General features: G+C 49.8%; 2 protein-coding genes across 2 annotated transcripts; both read left to right on the top strand.

Annotated features, from left to right (window-relative positions):
• Positions 1-2,051: 2,051 nt before the first annotated feature.
• Positions 2,052-3,967, top strand: LOC9635719 (abscisic acid 8'-hydroxylase 3). Its single transcript, XM_024670725.1, has 8 exons — positions 2,052-2,302; positions 2,453-2,774; positions 2,827-2,982; positions 3,031-3,270; positions 3,324-3,483; positions 3,545-3,651; positions 3,707-3,825; positions 3,877-3,967. Exons 1-8 carry the CDS (start codon positions 2,052-2,054, stop codon positions 3,965-3,967), a joined length of 1,446 nt encoding a protein of 481 aa, XP_024526493.1.
• A 1,060-nt stretch (positions 3,968-5,027) lies between these two features.
• On the top strand, positions 5,028-7,869 carry LOC9635718 (mechanosensitive ion channel protein 6). Its single transcript, XM_002965863.2, has 3 exons — positions 5,028-6,925; positions 6,981-7,274; positions 7,340-7,869. The coding sequence occupies exons 1-3, from the start codon at positions 5,261-5,263 to the stop codon at positions 7,781-7,783; spliced, it is 2,403 nt and encodes an 800-aa protein (XP_002965909.2). The 5' UTR covers positions 5,028-5,260; the 3' UTR covers positions 7,784-7,869.
• Positions 7,870-16,315: the final 8,446 nt, after the last annotated feature.

Genomic DNA, 16,315 nt, shown 5'->3' with positions numbered 1-16,315 from the left:
TAATACTCCCCCTCATGTCGCAGAAGGACAGTTGGAGTCCATTGCAATTTCCCGTCCATTTGAGTTAGTGGCATTTAATCTTATAAGACCTTTTCCACGATCAACTACTAGTGATGAATATGTTATTATTGTTTCTAACTATTTGACTTGTTGGGTGGAAGTTGATGTTTTTGCTAGCGCCTCTGCAACTGTTGTTGAATATTTCCTCATCAATTGAGTGGTATTCTAACATTCTTGTCTGGAGCGGATTCTTTCAGATAATGGCCCCACATTTATGGCTGAGGCATTTTATGTTTTGACATCTCGGTTGGGGATATGCCACACTTTCACAAGTGCTTATCATCCACAGTCAAATGGTTTGGTGAAATGGCTCATTTGGACATTCAAAGGAATGATCACAAAGTATGTGAACTTTCAGCATTCAGATTGGGATGGTTATTTGCTGTCTCTTCGTTATGCATATATCACAGGGGTGCAAAAGTTTTGTTGGTGCTTCACCATATAAACTTTTATATGGTCATGATCTAATATTACCAATGGAGCTAGGTTTACTTTCGCAATTGCCACGAGCTACCGATGCTAGGTCGTGGGATTAGTATTTGACGAACATTCTTCCACTTGTCCGAATAGAGTTTGCTAAACACTTAGGTTGCATACAAATAGGACAACAATGGCGCTACAACTCTCATCATCATCCACTTGCAGAGTACAAAGTGGATGACTTGGTGTTAATTCATCTTCCCCATTTTACAGTACATGGTTTATCTAAGGGGCTCCTTGCTCAATGGAAGGGATCATATCAGGTGTTATGGCAAGTTGGACTCCAAGTTTATGAGGTTTGGCATAACATCTAGTAAGCCAATCCTCCAGAAATTATATATGTGTAGCAGTTGAAATGCTTCATACAAAGGGATCAAGAACAACTGATACCACCTACAAATCTACCAATGCCTCCTCTTGACATTCCTCTAGATCCTGGCCCATCTACAAAAGAACTTTGATGGTCTTCCATTATTAAGGAGGGGATGATATAATGTCCAAGTGTACGACTACAATGTTGTATACTAATATTAGTGTAATGGGATTTTGGTAACCATCGGATTAGTTTCAATCCGGACCACTCGCTCTTGTATATAAATTAGGGTTTTTGGGCTAATTAATATACACATTTTCTATATTCCCTTTCCATATTCCATGCACTCACACACCTAATTTATTGTTATCACTTTTTCATCTTTAAGATGGGGTAAGGTTTATAAATATATATATATGTATATACATTTATTAGGTAATACACTAATTATAATACTATAATATATAGACTTTCCATTTAGGACTGAATTTAGTCCATCCATTCTTGTATATAAGCAGGGGTCTAAACCAAAATACCTATTCCTATATCCCAAACACTCACAATATTAAAAATTATATCAAAAATATATTGTGTTTAAATTCATGATTTATAATGCTTAAGAGAATTATATGTCATAATATATATTGCAAGACTTATCATGAATGAACCAGCTCCCACAGGATGTGTTGCAAGTAATTGTGGTTTTGCCAATTAAACCACAGCTCATGGTCACACCTCTAACTTTTCTACAGGTCATTGTGCTTGAGGACATCGAGTAAGTTGATTGCATATGATTTTTAAGTCCTTAGTATGTAATTCTTTTCTTTCTTCTTTCTTATGAAGTACACTTCCACGTCTTGATCTCACGGCAATGATGATATGACAAACATGCCAATGACATGTAATGCAGTGTTTTGCAATTTTGAATTGTGCACACCATGTCATTCCAAATCCACTTCACTGAGTCCCACTCAACTCGCATTTGACTCCGAATTGACTCCAAATTGACTCTGATGTGAAGCACTGTGAAGAATGCGGAGGAGGCTCACAAAAACTTTATAGCTTGGTTCCGAAAACACTTGCTTTGAAGCTAAGCTGTTTTATGATCGATCCATCATATAATTAGCTGGAAAATGAAGTTAATAGCTTGCTCGAGCCAGGTGATAGAAGTTCATCCAGATTCCCATTGGATTAGTAAATGACAAATGAATATTGTCGGCATTTGCTACCTCGAGAAATCGCCAAAACGGAAAAAGTTATGAAGTCCTCGTTTTGTCCGAAACATTGCGAGTGCACGCTTGGAAACGATAAAACTAAGACGAAGTTATCAGGTTCTAAGGAGGAAAGTTATGGCGCTGTGGAGTCTCTACTTGCTGCTTGTGATCCCTGCAGTGGCTGCATTCCTTATATCGTCAAAAAGAAAGAGTGGCTCCGTGCAAACACCACCAGGCAATCGAGGCTGGCCCATTCTTGGCGAGACAATACAACTTCTGCGAGGCACAGCTGAGGATTTCGTTTTCCAGCGTCGCAAGAGGTAATTTTTCTCTTTTCTTTCTCAGCTTTCAAGCTTTTTGTGTTTTCGTTTGCCATTCCCAACAGATTTGGGGACATTTTTTCGGCTCACTTGTTCGGACGTCAAAGTATTGTTATCAGTACTCCCGAAGCTGTAAAGTTTTTCCTCACAAATCCTGGAGCAAGGAATTGTTGCTCCCCTTCAAACTCGGGCTTCTTGATTGTCGGAAAAGAAAGTGTGGGACATGTGGAAGGAGCAACACATGCAAGATATCACCGAGCAATACTGAGCTCCATGAGTGGTGATCCTCTCAATAATCATGTCCAAAGGTTTGACAAGATTGCTATGGACTTATTGACTTCTTGGCAACGGAAGGGATGTGTTACCGTTTTGGAAGAAACACTACAGGTATCTGTGATTTGTGAGCTTTGCCAGTTCTAAGCTCTTTCTGTTCTTGCAGTTAACTTTCGACGTTGTCACCGCGTTTATTTGTGATGACCCGCGGATTTTTCAAACCAAAACGGGAGATTTCATGCACGATGTAACTGTGGCTTCTAGAGGCTTGTTTAAGCTTCCCATAAATCTCCCGTTTACTGATTACCATCGAGCGCTTCAGGTAAGTCTTGGAGAAATTCTTTGCGAACTGATTTGAAACCATATCCAGGCTCGGAAACGTCTTCACTATCACCTTGATCGATTGATAAACGAGAGGAGGATTTCCAAGATCACGCATGACGACCTCTTGCATAAGCTCATGAATGACAAGGACCTCAACTCAACAAACCAGCAGATCGAGGACAATATTGTTGGTTTGCTCTTTGCAGGGCAGCACACTACTCCTCTCACGCTCGTGTGGATGATGAAACGCTTGCAAGAAAATCCCGAAATCTTGAAGGAAGTTGTGGTAAATCCTACAAAAGACATTTCTTCTTTTATATTAATTGTTCGCGCTTGCAGGAAGAACACCAGAAAATTCTTCGAGAAAGAGAGCAACCTCACTTGACATGGGAGGATACAAGAAGAATGCCAGTGACTATGCGTGTTCTTCAGGAGACTCTAAGATTGGCAAGTGGAGGAATGCTGGTCAGAGAGATGAAACACGCTGTCGAGTACAATGGTAAGCAGCTCTTAGTGGTTTTGCTATAAAATTTGCTCCTCCTGTTTTCAATGGATTCCAGGCTATGTGTTTCCAAAGGGATGGACGCTTCACATTTTCCACACTGCCATCCACCTGAACGAAGATTATTTCGCTGATCCTTATAAATTTGACCCCTCCAGATTCCTCGTACTAAAACTTTCTTTCGATTTGCTACGAAGAAAACCTTAACCATACTCCGCAGGTTCCACAAAAACCGGGAACTCTCATTGGATTTGGATGCGGTTTGCGAACTTGTCCTGGTGCCGAGCTTGCTAAACTGGAAATCCTCGTTTTCTTTCACAGGCTAGTAACACAGTACAGGTAATTAAGTTTCCCATCAAAAGAAAAAACAATTCCAATTCCTTCTCGCAGCTGGAAGCCGAAAGCTCCAAACGGGGCAATAAGAAACTGGCCACTGCGAATCCCAGAAGACGGATACGTTGTGGAAATCAACCGCAAATGACTTGTGCTGCTAGCCTACCTAGAGAGATGGCCATGACTCAGAAAAGCTTTGTCGCAGATTCTTGATAAAAACAAGAGGAAGTTCCTCGTGGAGTGAAAAAGGATCTGGCGCTCTTGTGGAGCCGCTTGTGATTCTTCCATTGATCTTCATACGTAGGTCTTTTTTTCCTCTTTTAAATTCGGCTACCCCATACACCAAGGGTTGGATCGCGTGTTGAAAGTGTTCGTGTCTGAGATTGTGGAATTTGTCAATCTGAAGCTGTTATTTGCAAGATCACGCATGACGACCTCTCTTGACTCCCCTTTCCCCTTTTGGATCCTCATACCAAAGCCATTCGTAGGGCCTGGATTTGCTGACTTCGTGACAACATCTGGCAACAAACCAACGCTTTTTCTTCTTGTCACATCAATCTCAGTCGCGCAGCAGGGAGAAGGCCAAAGAATTCTTCGAGAAAGTCTCTTTGACATGGGATGATACAAGTCTTGTTGACGAGACAATGCAATTCCAGTCAGAGAAATAGAATACAATGGTGTAAGAAGTAACTTTGCTATTGAATTTTTACAATCCTTTTTGTCCCTGGGGGTAGTCCCAGGCTATGTGTTTCCAAAGGGTTGGACGTTTCACATTTTTCACACTGCCATCCACGTTAACCAATCTGACCCCTCCATATTCATCGTATCTTCTTTTTAACTTTCTCTCTGGAAATCACCCAAATTCTTAGGCTCCACCAAGAGAACTTTAACCGAGGAACTTTCTTTGGATTTGGCAACCGGCAACCATCGTGCGGCATATTCGCCTGATCGGAAAAAGTGGCTTTCTATAACGACACGTGGAGGGGTGGCGTGGCGCCACGTACGAAGTTGGTTTTCGTGCGGGGCGGCGAATGTATCTATCTACCCAATTGCCGAGAGAGAAAGATTGACCGCAAAATCTGCGTTTCGTTGACACCTCGCCTGGGAACCAAGCAGGCGCACTCGCGCACTCGCGCTCTCATGTGTTCTTCATTATAATCCGTCCAAATCGATCGCTTTCTCCTTGGCGTTGCGTGGAATGGGACGAGAATTCGATCGATCTCTCTTGTCCGCCTAGGTGTTTTCCACGCAATAGAATAATCTTCTCCCCTCCCTCCCCCCTCGCATTTATTTCCTTGTCGCGGAGAACAGGAGCTCGAGCTAGATTTCGGGACTCCTGTCTTGGAATTTCGGCGCTATCGATCGATTCAATCGAAAGGAGCGCGAGAGAGGAGACACTCGATCGCGGATTCACAAGGAAAAGATTGATTGGAATCCATCCATGGGTGCTGTGGCCAAGGAGATGATGATGAATGGCGAGGCCAATGCTGGGAGTAAGCTGGACAGGGTCATTCTCCGGATCGACGAGGACGCTCCATCCCCGACCGGGCAGCCAAGCCTCGCGAGAAATTCCACCCACATTGCCGAGGACGAGCGGAAAGAGGGATCCCTGGAACGGAGCAACAGCTATTTCTTCCAAGACGATCCCGCCACTCTCTCGGCTGCGCAGTCGATCGATCCTCCCACCAAGCTCATCGGCGAATTCCTGAGGCACCAGAAGGAATCCGGGGATTTCCAGCTCGATCCGGGCGTGGGCGCGGACGGCGACCTCACATTCTGGGAATCACCCAGTACTAAGGCCTCGTTGCGGCGCCGCTCCAGCTCCACGTCCGATCGATACCCTGACGCCGCCGAAGCTGGAGCGCTCGATCCATCCTCCGCCAAGGCAGCCTCCAGGATCCCGTCCTACGGTCGCTGCAAATCCAGGCTCGGGGATCCACCGCCGCCACCTCTCCGGTCTGGGCTGCTCAAATCCTCGGGAGTTCTCAACAAATCCCCGGACGCTCAAGCGGCAGGATCGGCGACCGGGGCGGCGGAGGACGATCCACTGGACGTGCCCGACGATCTCATCCACAAGCCCTGGAATCTGTGGGTGTTCTTGGAATGGGGGTTTCTGGCGCTCAGCATTGGGGCCCTAGTGTGTACCACCAACATCCCGGTGCTCGAGCGCCGCAAGCTCCTGGGCCTCCATCTCTGGCGCTGGGCGGTGCTCGCGCTCGTCATCCTCAGCGGCCGCCTCCTCTCGGGCTGGATCATCCGCTTCCTCGTCTTCTTCATCGAGCGGAACTTCATCCTGCGCAAGCGCCTCGTCTACTTCGTCTATGGCCTCCACAAGGGCGTCCAAAACTGCCTGTGGTTTGGGATCATCCTCCTGGCCTGGCGCCTCCTCTTCGATCCAAACCTCCCGCTGCCCATCCGGCGCGAGCGCAAGGCCCTCGAGATCGTCACCAGGATCCTCATCTGCCTGCTCGTCGCCGCCTCGCTCTGGCTCGTCAAGATCCTCCTCGTCAAGGTGCTCGCGCTCAGCTTTCACGTCAACACCTTTTTCGATCGCATCCAGGAGTCTCTTTTCAATGAGTACATCCTCGAGTCTCTCTCGGGGCCGCCGTTGCTGGAGAGCCAGGGCAATCCGAGCCAGCTGCTCAAGAGATCCGGCGAGGCTGGCAAGAGATCTAGCGAGGCTGACCCGCGATTGCTCAAGAAATCCGGGAACATTGGCGGTGGTGGCGGTGGCGATCACAAGAGTGGCGGCCCCATTAGCATCGAGCACCTTCAGCGCATGAATCAGAAGAACGTCTCGGCCTGGAACATGAAGAGGCTCATCCGGCTCGCCAAATCGCCGCGGATCACGACGCTGGCGCACGCCATCGACTCCGACGAGGATTCCTGCGGGGGCAGTTGCGGCGGATTGGAGGGCGACTGGCAGGCCAAGGCGGCGGCCAAGCACATCTTCAACAATGCCGCTCGCCCGGGATGCCGCTGCCTCTCCCTCGTCGATCTCATGAGGTTCCTGGGCGACGAGGAGTGCGCGATCAAGGCGTTCGCGCTCTTCGATGGCGCCATGGAGACTGGCAAGATCAGTAAGCAATCGCTCGTCAACTTTGTGGTGAGTTTAAAGTCCTCTGTTATATTTTAGGGTTCTTAATCTCTCTCTTCTCTAGGTGAATGTATACCGCGAGAAGCGGGCGCTCTCCTTCTCGCTCAATGACACCAAGACGGCGGTAAAAAAGCTCCACCGGATCACGGACGTGATCATGGGGATCATAATCCTCGTGATCTGGCTGCTCATTCTGGGAATCGCGACGACGCACTTGCTCGTAGCGCTCTCGTCCCAGCTGGTTCTAGCGGTGTTCGTCTTTGGCAACACATGCAAGACGGTGTTCGAGGCCATCATCTTCTTGTTTGCGATGCATCCCTTCGACGTGGGCGATCGTTGCGTGGTCGATGGAGTCCAGGTCTGGAATGAATTCCTTGTTTTTGCCTTGACTGGATCTCATGATCTTCGCAAATGCGAATGCAGATGGTGGTGGAAGAGATGAACATCCTGACCACCGTCTTCCTCCGCTACGACAACGAGAAGATCTACTACCCGAATTCCGTGCTGGCGACCAAACCGATCAGCAACTTCTACCGCAGCCCCGACATGGGCGACGCCATCGATTTCAGCCTCCACATCTCCACCCCTGCCGAGAAGATCGACGCGCTCAAGGTGAGGATCAAGCGGTACATCGACAGCCACCTCCACCACTGGCATCCCAAGCACGACGTGGTGATGCGCGAGATCGAGGACATGAACAGGGTCCGGATGTCCCTGTGGCTCCAGCACACAATGAATCACCAGAACGCGGGCGAGAAGTGGATCCGCCGCTCGGATCTCCTCATCCATCTCAAGGATTCGTTCCAGGAGCTGGAGATCGACTACAGGCTGCTGCCCCAAGAGGTGCGCCTGTCCCAAAGCCTCTAAAGCTCTGACCAGAGCACTTTTTTTTTATGTATGGTAAGAATATTTTTTAGTGTAGAATAAATGAGATATAATTTAAATAACTTAAATTCTTTACCAGTATGTTCATGTTTAGTGTTATTTATTAATCTAATTTATTAATGGGTAATTCAATTAAAACTTCTACACATTTGTATATTATATTGCACAATAAACTCTAAATAACCATGTAGTTGGACTTATAATAACTAAAGAACTTTATAATAACAATGTTGTGAGTGTTTATAGTTCAACTCTTACTTTTTAATATTTTAAGGTGTTGGAGCATCACTTATAGAATTAATTTTAAGCCCGAAAAGTAATTATTATATGTTTATAATTTATAAACACAATTGTTTTTTTAGAATAAACTAGAATATACTAGGAGTTTATAAGTTATAAATACAAGATTAGATGGTAGAATCTCCCAAAATATCCAAATATATTCTAAGTATATACAATATTACAAATTATAAATCACTTAAATTCACCATTTGACTTTTATAGAATAATGATGCTTTTAGAATCACATATGCATTTTGGATAACAATAACTATTATCATTTAAATAATAGTTGTCTGTAGTAGTTTTTCTCAAAATATTTAAAATGGCATAGCTTGTGCTATATGCATAAATGACTTTTTTTATAATGGATTATATTTTATATTTATTGTCATCATGTTTAAGTTTAGATCATTATATTTAGATTTAATTTGAACTTCTATTATATTTTATCTTGCTACTTATTTGGAAATTTTTAATGAAAAAATTAATTTGTGAGGGCCAAGTGTACGGCTACGATGCCGTATATTAATATTAGCATAGTGGGATTTTGGTAGCCATCAGATTGGTTTCAATCCAGACCACTCGCTTCTGTATATAAACTAGGGTTTTTGGGTTAATTGATATGCACATTTCTGTATTCCCTTTTCATATTCCATGCACCCACATTGGTGGAGTTGAGGGGCACCTTTGATTGTCCCTGGGGAGTGCTTGGATTTGGGATTTCAATTTAGATCTAGCTTTTTCCATTTTCTTTCTTTTGTTCTTTCCTTTAGGATTTTGGTTTAGATCTAGCTTTTTGCATTGTCTAAATCTACCATTTCCTTCTAGCTTTTTGTCATTTCTCTTCTTTTGCTCTTTCTTTTTCATTCGTATCTATGGTAGATTAGCAATCTCCTCCTTTGACTCTGGAGCAGAAGTTGGTACAATTACTTGATGCTATGCACTTGCAATTGAACAACCAAACTCAGTTGATGGCGGCATTCACAGCACATGGTACAACTCCTCCTGCTCTTGGTGCCAATCCTCTCGTTCGGCCGGAGTTCTTTCGCGGGAATCTTGGGGATGATGTGTACCATTGGTTTGATCACTTTACGGTGATTGCCACATATCATTCTTGGGATGATGTTCGACATTTGCGTGAGTTTCCCACGTGTCTCCAAAGGACGGCATTGCATTGGTACAACGGTTTGGTGAAACGTGTATGTACATTCCCCAATGTCCCGTAGGGACTAATACAAAAACCGGGCATGCTGCCCGAATCTCATGCTACCTAGTGGGGTCTCCCTCATCTAAAGTGGGACTAGGCCTGCAGTAAAAGCGGCTGCGGTCGTCTCCGTCGTATCGCGTCCAGATCCACGTCCCCCCTTCGTGCTGACCGCAAGATCGACTCCGGGGGGCGCCATCTCCAACGAACCTCCTTGTGATCTCCTCTACCAAAACATGGCATCCATGCTTTCTGCCACTCCTCGAGCCTCTCAAGCTTCCCCCTATCCCGGAGGATAGCATGGTGAAGCCGTACTGCCGCCAATGTAAGTCTCCACCACTCCGCCAGCACCTGTGACACTCTGACCTGTGTCCCGTCGAAGCGCGCCCGGTTACGTGCTTCCCAAAGGACCTGGACTCCCGTCGCACGCCATATGGCCCATCGAGCATGGCCAAGCGCCTCCCACACGGGGACTCCTACCTCCGCCCCAGTCGTGTCCCAGCGGACTTGAATACCCCAGCCGTGTCGTCCTCTGCACCTGATGTGTCGCAGGGCTGGGCCCTGGGCAGGACCCCTCGCTTCCTCGAACCAGTGGAGCACGTCCCCACTGCGGGCCTCGAAATCCTGTGTCACGCCCAGCTCTTTCCCTGCCTTAATAATCTGGTGCCACACCTCCTTTGCGGTGTCACACTCCCACAGCGCATGCTTGACTGTCTCAATTTCGCCACACTCCCTGCACCTGCGACTTGCGTCGTCCTGGAATCTCTGTCCAACCGGAAGCCTGTTGTTCGCTACCAACCACGAGGTGACTTTCACTTTTTCCTGCACAGGCAACTTCCAGAAGTGGATCGTGTTGTCCACCACTTGCTCCGCATCGATCCCCTGTGCTATCCATTTCTGCCACAGCTTCGGAATCTCCTCTCTTGCCTCCTCTCGCGATTGCAGTAGTCCATTCCGCGCTTCCTTGACTGCATAGGAGAAAAAGCTTCTCGTCCCTCGTCGCCATGCGGCTGGGTCCCAGTCCAGATCTTCTAGTAGTTGCTGTCGCCACCATATCAGTGATCCATCGCCCTCCAGTAGGTCTTCCGAGTCCACCACGTCCAGCCTCTTGGGTGATTGCCTAAGCACACGAATCCTCCCACGTACCTCATCATCCGTGACATCCGGCATCTCTTGTTTCTCACCCATCGGGAGAAGTGTGTCTCCTCTCGTGATGCGAAATGGCAGTCCTATGTTGAGCTCTGGTGCAGTGACGAACCACACCTCAACGTCCCCTTCTTCCCATGGTGGTGTAGGCGCGGTGAATGCTCGAGTCCACGTCCCTAGTGGATGTCGGACAGCATCATGTTCCTCCCACTCAGTTTGCCGCTGGATCGCCACAAAGTCGCCTGCTTGAAGGCACCTTCTCGGCCACTTCTTCCCTGCTTTCGTGTTGTTCACCACTCGGAGGAGTCGCAGAACGTCCAGCAGGATGTTACGTCGCTTCCAAGGTCCAAACACTTGAGTCCTTCTCGCTGTTCGCCACCAATCCCTGTCAATCACTCCCGCCAGCTGCTTCATTGTCCAGAATCCGTTTGCATGCATTTTCCTCCAGATCGTGTGGTGTGTCTCTCGTCCCAGTGTCACACCTCCCATTTTGAACAATGCATTGAAGAACAGAGGCTGGTTAAGCCACTCCTCAGCCCTGGTCGGTGGTGTTTGCTCCAGCGGAAAGGCTCTCCACAGTCGATGAAGGCTCTGGACAAAGTTTCCCCCTCTCACTACCTGCGTCGGTCCTTCTGCAAAGAGCCACCGTGGGTCCTCCTCCCACGGTTTGGCTGCATTGTGTTTGGGGCGTATCGCTAGGAGGCTTTGCCGGAACATGAGTCGCCATGGCTGTTTCCCCTGTTGCAAGCCCATGAGAAAGATCTTGTACCTCATCGCCTTCGCCATGTCACTGGGGTCGATGATCCCGAGCCCCCCTAGGATGCGCGGCCTCGCTGTAGATTGCCACGCCACCTTGGCCATGGTTCGCCCTGCAGCCAACGCTCCACGCCACACATAGGTTCGCACCATCTGTCTCACCTTTTGCAGTGTAGTTTCTAGCACTGGCCAAATCGAGAGGTGGTACCAGATGCTGGGGAGGATCATGCTCTTGACCACTACAATCCGAGCTGGGAGTCCGAGTTTCCTCGGTGTCCATTTCTGAACTGCAGTCCGGATCCTCCTGAGAAGCGTGTCGTCCTGTGTAGCCGCACTGTACTGGACTCCAACCTGGATGCCGAGGTACCGAGTGTCTTCCCCAGGGCGAAGCCACTGAAAGCCTATCTCCTGCCCCCAAGTCTCGATGCCCGGCTTTCCCCAGTTCACGCCTACTGACTTGTTCCAGTTTATGGCTGCCCCTGCTGCCATGTTGAAGATCTCCAGCTTGGACCTTGCTGTGTCCAGGTTCCCCGGGGTGGCAAGTAGGAAGAGTGCGGTGTCATCTGCAAACGCTCCGTCCTGCAGTTCTTGCGCCACCACTTGAGTTCCCGGGAGTTGTAGCCGTTCAGAGGGCAGCACCAAGCCTTTTACGTCCCCTCCATGCGCAAGGAAAGAGCCCAGTGTCTCTGCCACTATCAGGAACAGGTAGGGGGCGAGTGGACATCCCTGTCTCACTGATCGTCCCAAGTGGAAGGTCAGGCCTACCTCTCCATTCAGTGTGACCTGGCTTGAGGCTCCCCTATACAAAAGTGAGATTCGTGAGACCGTCCTTGCCGGGATCCCTATCCTCCGCATGCACTCCTCCAAAAAGTCCCAATCGACCCGATCGTAGGCCTTCTCAAAGTCTAGTAGCCATGCTACAATCTGTTGGTTTGAGCTGTTTGCCCACCGCTGTGCCAGAAGGTAAGTCCATATGTTTTCTGCGATCTGTCGTCCCGGCACGAATCCAGTCTGTTGTTCTCTGATGATGCGGGGCATGGCTGACTGCAACTTGAGTGCCATCGCCTTTGCATATATCTTGTACGACGTGTTGAGCATGGTTATGGGGCACCAGTTCCTAAGTTCCTGAAGGTCACCTCGTTTCGGAATCAATGCGATTTGTCCCTCCAGTATCTCTCCCGGCAGCACCCCTGTATGCTGTGCATCTCGCCATGTCTCCAGGAGCATTGGGCCAACGTCATCCCAATACTCCTCATAGAATGCTGGAAGGAGGCCGTCCATACCTGGCATCTTGTCATCATTCAGTTGCTCCAAGGCTCGGTGGAGGTCTTCCAAGGAAAAGTCGACCCCCAGCACCTCCAGGAATTCGTCGGGAACTCTGCATGGAAGAGTGGACAGCACCCTGCTTGCGGCGTCTCTCCTATCCTGGGACCAGGGCTGGGCCGTGTACAACTTCTGGTAAAATTCTTGTGCCAGCCCCTGCATTCCCTGTTGGTCCTCGACCACTTCACCTTCGTCCTTCCTCAGTCCCAGGATAGGGGGGGAGTCGGTGACTGGACGGATCCCTTTGTAGAAAGCTTTGTTGAGAAGCCGCTCATTCATTGCCCAGCAATCCTCCATGGTACGGAGTCCGGCACTCCATGCTGCGTATTCTTTGTCCCGCAGCTCGGCTTCCCTCTCATCCAGTGTTGCTGTCCATCTGGCCTTGTCGCTTGTACGTAGGACCATTCTCTGGGCCGCCGCCACCTTTTGTCTTGCCAATCTCACCTCTTTCAGAACTTTCCCTTTGAGTGCTGCCTGCCTTTCCCGGAGCTTAGTGGAGCAAGTGCCTAGCGCCAAGATGAGTTCCCCTTTGCTGCTGTCAAGTGCTTCCCGGACGAGCTTCACTGCTACCGGGTCGGCCATTGTGGCTTTGGTGATCTTCCTCTGCACCCCCGTTCCCTTCACCGCCTGTAGCTTGAGAATGCCTCGGAGTGGGTCGTGGTCTGAAAAGGTGGCAAATGCGGGCCACGTTTTGAGTCCCCCTCCATCTTGTCGCAGCCTGGTAGAAGCGTAGATCCTGTCCAGCCGAGCTTGGCACCCCACCGATTGGCGTCTCGTGAATGGGTGGGAGTGTGCAGCGAATCCCTCTGCGTGCTGAAGGTCCAAGACTCCCAGGGCTTCGACTAGCGCTGTCCAACTCTTTCTCTCTCTCCCCTGGATGGTTTCCAGTGAACCTCGCCGGTCACTCAAACCCTCCACCATGTTGAAGTCCCCTACCACAAGCCATTCGTCCGCCACTCCTTGAGTGCTCTGCTGGATATCTGCCCACATCTGTGCACGCTCCCTTCTTCGAGTCGGTGCATACACGTTGACAATCCCAACACGCCCAAAGTGGAGGTGTATGACCAGTAGCTGTGCTTTCCCTGGGACCAGTACCCTGTGGTTGCGTACCTGTGCTGACCACTTGGTCGAGACGATGATCGCTGTTCCTCCTCCACATCGTGTCCTCGCTTGCGTGGCCGGATTCCACCAAATTCTCCCACGCATGCCCAGGTTGAAATCAGGAGCCTTCACCATCTTGTGCTCTTGGATGCACAGTATGTCGATCCTCCCCTCTAAGCCAATCTCCCAGATGTGGGACTTTAGCTGCACTCTCTTGTTGAGCCTACTGTCGTTGGAGCTGAGTCCCCGACAGTTCCACGTAAGCACTGTTAGCGTAGTCATGGTGCAACGTATTTCCAGGAGAAAACCGTGTTGCTAGGCCTAGCCCTCCATTCCGAGGAGATGGTCCATACTGCAGTGAGCCTCCCCTTGTACTTGGTCCAGGAGAATCCCCGCACTACGTATTCTGAAAATCCTGTCCACTCTGTGATGGCGCGTTCCATCCGGGTCTGGTAATCGCCAAGCGTGATGACCTCTGGGAAAGCGGTGTGTCCTCGGTACATCAGCCAGTCTCCCGCCTCTGTGGTTGTCAGTTCTCTCCTGGGTGGGATCCATCTGACTGCCATGTTCACCGTTCGAGGAAGAACCTGCTGAAAACCTTCACCATCTATCTCAGCGATCGGGCTCTCGAACATTCTGGGCCGTGAATCAGGTCCAGAGAAAGGTGGTGCGCTTGGGAACCGGATGTGTGGAGCCTGCTCTGGAGGACGCTGCTTCAGTTGCTTCTCCACGGCCTCTGGAAGTTCAAAGGGACGTCCTGGAGCAAGCTTGGGACGTTTGGTCGTGCACGCGCTCTCGCTGTGCCCGGACTGTAGGCAAAAGCCACAGCGTGGTGCTGCGTTTTCCACCAGTATACGAACGTATTGTCCCAGGATTGCTATCTCCATAGGGAGTTCTGCTGGGGACGAGACAAAGACCTTCAGTCTGACAGGGCCTAGGATGCCCTCTGCATCCACGGTGTCTAGGCCCGAGGCGATCTGCCCAATGCTTCTCTCTACAAGCTCCCTTATCACCTCTTTGATCCTCATCTCCATTGGGATGTCCCACAACGCCACGTTAAGTGGGACACTTCCCCCCTTCAGGCGTGCCTGGTCATCTGCCGTGAACCTTGGAATCCACGGGTGAAAGGACACCGCCCAGCTATCGTCGATGAGTCCATGTAGCGCCTCTGCCCGAGCTCGCGCCTCCTCTGTCTCAAACACCACTGTGTAGCATCCACGTCCATGTGGGAGCAGGTTCTTGATTGTGATCCCCTGCTCCAACGTAGCATTCAACCAGTCCATGGCCATGCGGCCAGTGGGAAACTTCCCCCTGAATACTGCAATCACTGCCCTATGGCGTAGTTCTTCCTCTCTGGCCGCCACCACCTGGTTGAGTGTCTCACCCAGCTTGACCGCCTTTGCTGTCACCTTGGCATCTAGCGCTGCTCCAGCTCGTTTCCCTGAATCTCCGGTGTGAGGCTCTGTCTTAGAGGCTTCTGTGTGCAGGACTTCCTTTGCCACCTTTCCTTGTGTGTAGCAGCCTTCTTGTTCCCGCTCAATTCCCAAGTCACCTTGCTCTCTTGGGTCCTCTGGGCCTTGGCGTGGTGCGGTCTGACACTTGACTTCCACCTTGTCCCAGCCATGTCCTGTCGAGGCTCCCTGTGCTTTTCCTTTTGCTGCGCTATCCTTCTGCTGCTCCTGGTCCTCCTCCGAACACGTTTCCTCCTCTTGGAGAAACTCCTCCACCTCTTTTGCCCACGGGAGGGCCTCCTTTGAGCTACTTTGGGTCTTTAACTTCCTGCGTGCCACCTTGCGTTCCTTCTTTTTCTCCATCTTGTTTTTTTTGGCCTCTCTTTCCCTCTCCTGTCCCATTCGCTTCATCTCCTCCTCCTGTTCTTCCAGCAGTATCGCCAGCGGCTTCCCTCTTTTCCCTAGAATCGATTGCTCCTTTTGAGCCTCCACCTTTTTGCTAGCTTCCGGGATCTCCTTGTCCTGGTCCTTTTGTTGTTCCACTTCTTGCTCCTCTTGCTCCTTCCACGTGCTTGTCACTTCCTCTTGTATTTTAGTTTGTTGGGCCTCCTGGCTGTTTGAGTACTCTTGTTCTTTTGGTGCGACTAGTGCCTCAGTCGCGAGATCGAGGGCTTCCCTGAGAGCGGGGCCAAGAGTTCGGTCTTCTCCCTCAGGGTGAGTCTCCTGGTGCCATACTTCAGCAGTGAGTATATCTTGGTCGAGCTGAACTTCGTTCTGAGTGGCCTCCCACAGAGCCTTCGCAAAGGTTTGGGGATCCCATTGCAGCTGTCCTTCTTCTGTCTGGTGTGGCATATATTGTTGCAGCACCAATAGTTGGGGCTCACAGTCAGGCTGAGGACTGGGAGACGTCCTGCTCTTAAGTCGAGATCCTACCGACTTCCCCGGAGAGCCCGGTAGAGATGTTCTCACTTTGTTGGTTAGATCCGAGAGGCACCTATGAGAAAACTTCTGGCTGAGTGACCCTCTCTTGGACTGGCCCTGGCTTTCACTTGTGGCCTTGGTGAGGCAGCGGCTCACCTCTTCCCCCTGGACCTGCTCCTTTGCCTCGGTCTGGTGTACCTCTGGCGTTTCCCTGTGCCCTCTCGCTTGTTCATTTGGCGTCTCCACACCCTTCTCTTCTTCTGGATCCGCCCTTGACTCCTGTGCATGACAACCTATTGGTATCTCCATAACCGTGGCTGCCCTCATCGC

Source organism: Selaginella moellendorffii, unplaced genomic scaffold (assembly GCF_000143415.4).
Source record: "Selaginella moellendorffii unplaced genomic scaffold, v1.0 SELMOscaffold_6, whole genome shotgun sequence".
Lineage (NCBI taxonomy): Eukaryota > Viridiplantae > Streptophyta > Lycopodiopsida > Selaginellales > Selaginellaceae > Selaginella > Selaginella moellendorffii.
The sequence above is the reverse complement of the archived record's forward strand: the minus strand, read 5'-3'. Positions and strand labels throughout refer to the sequence as shown.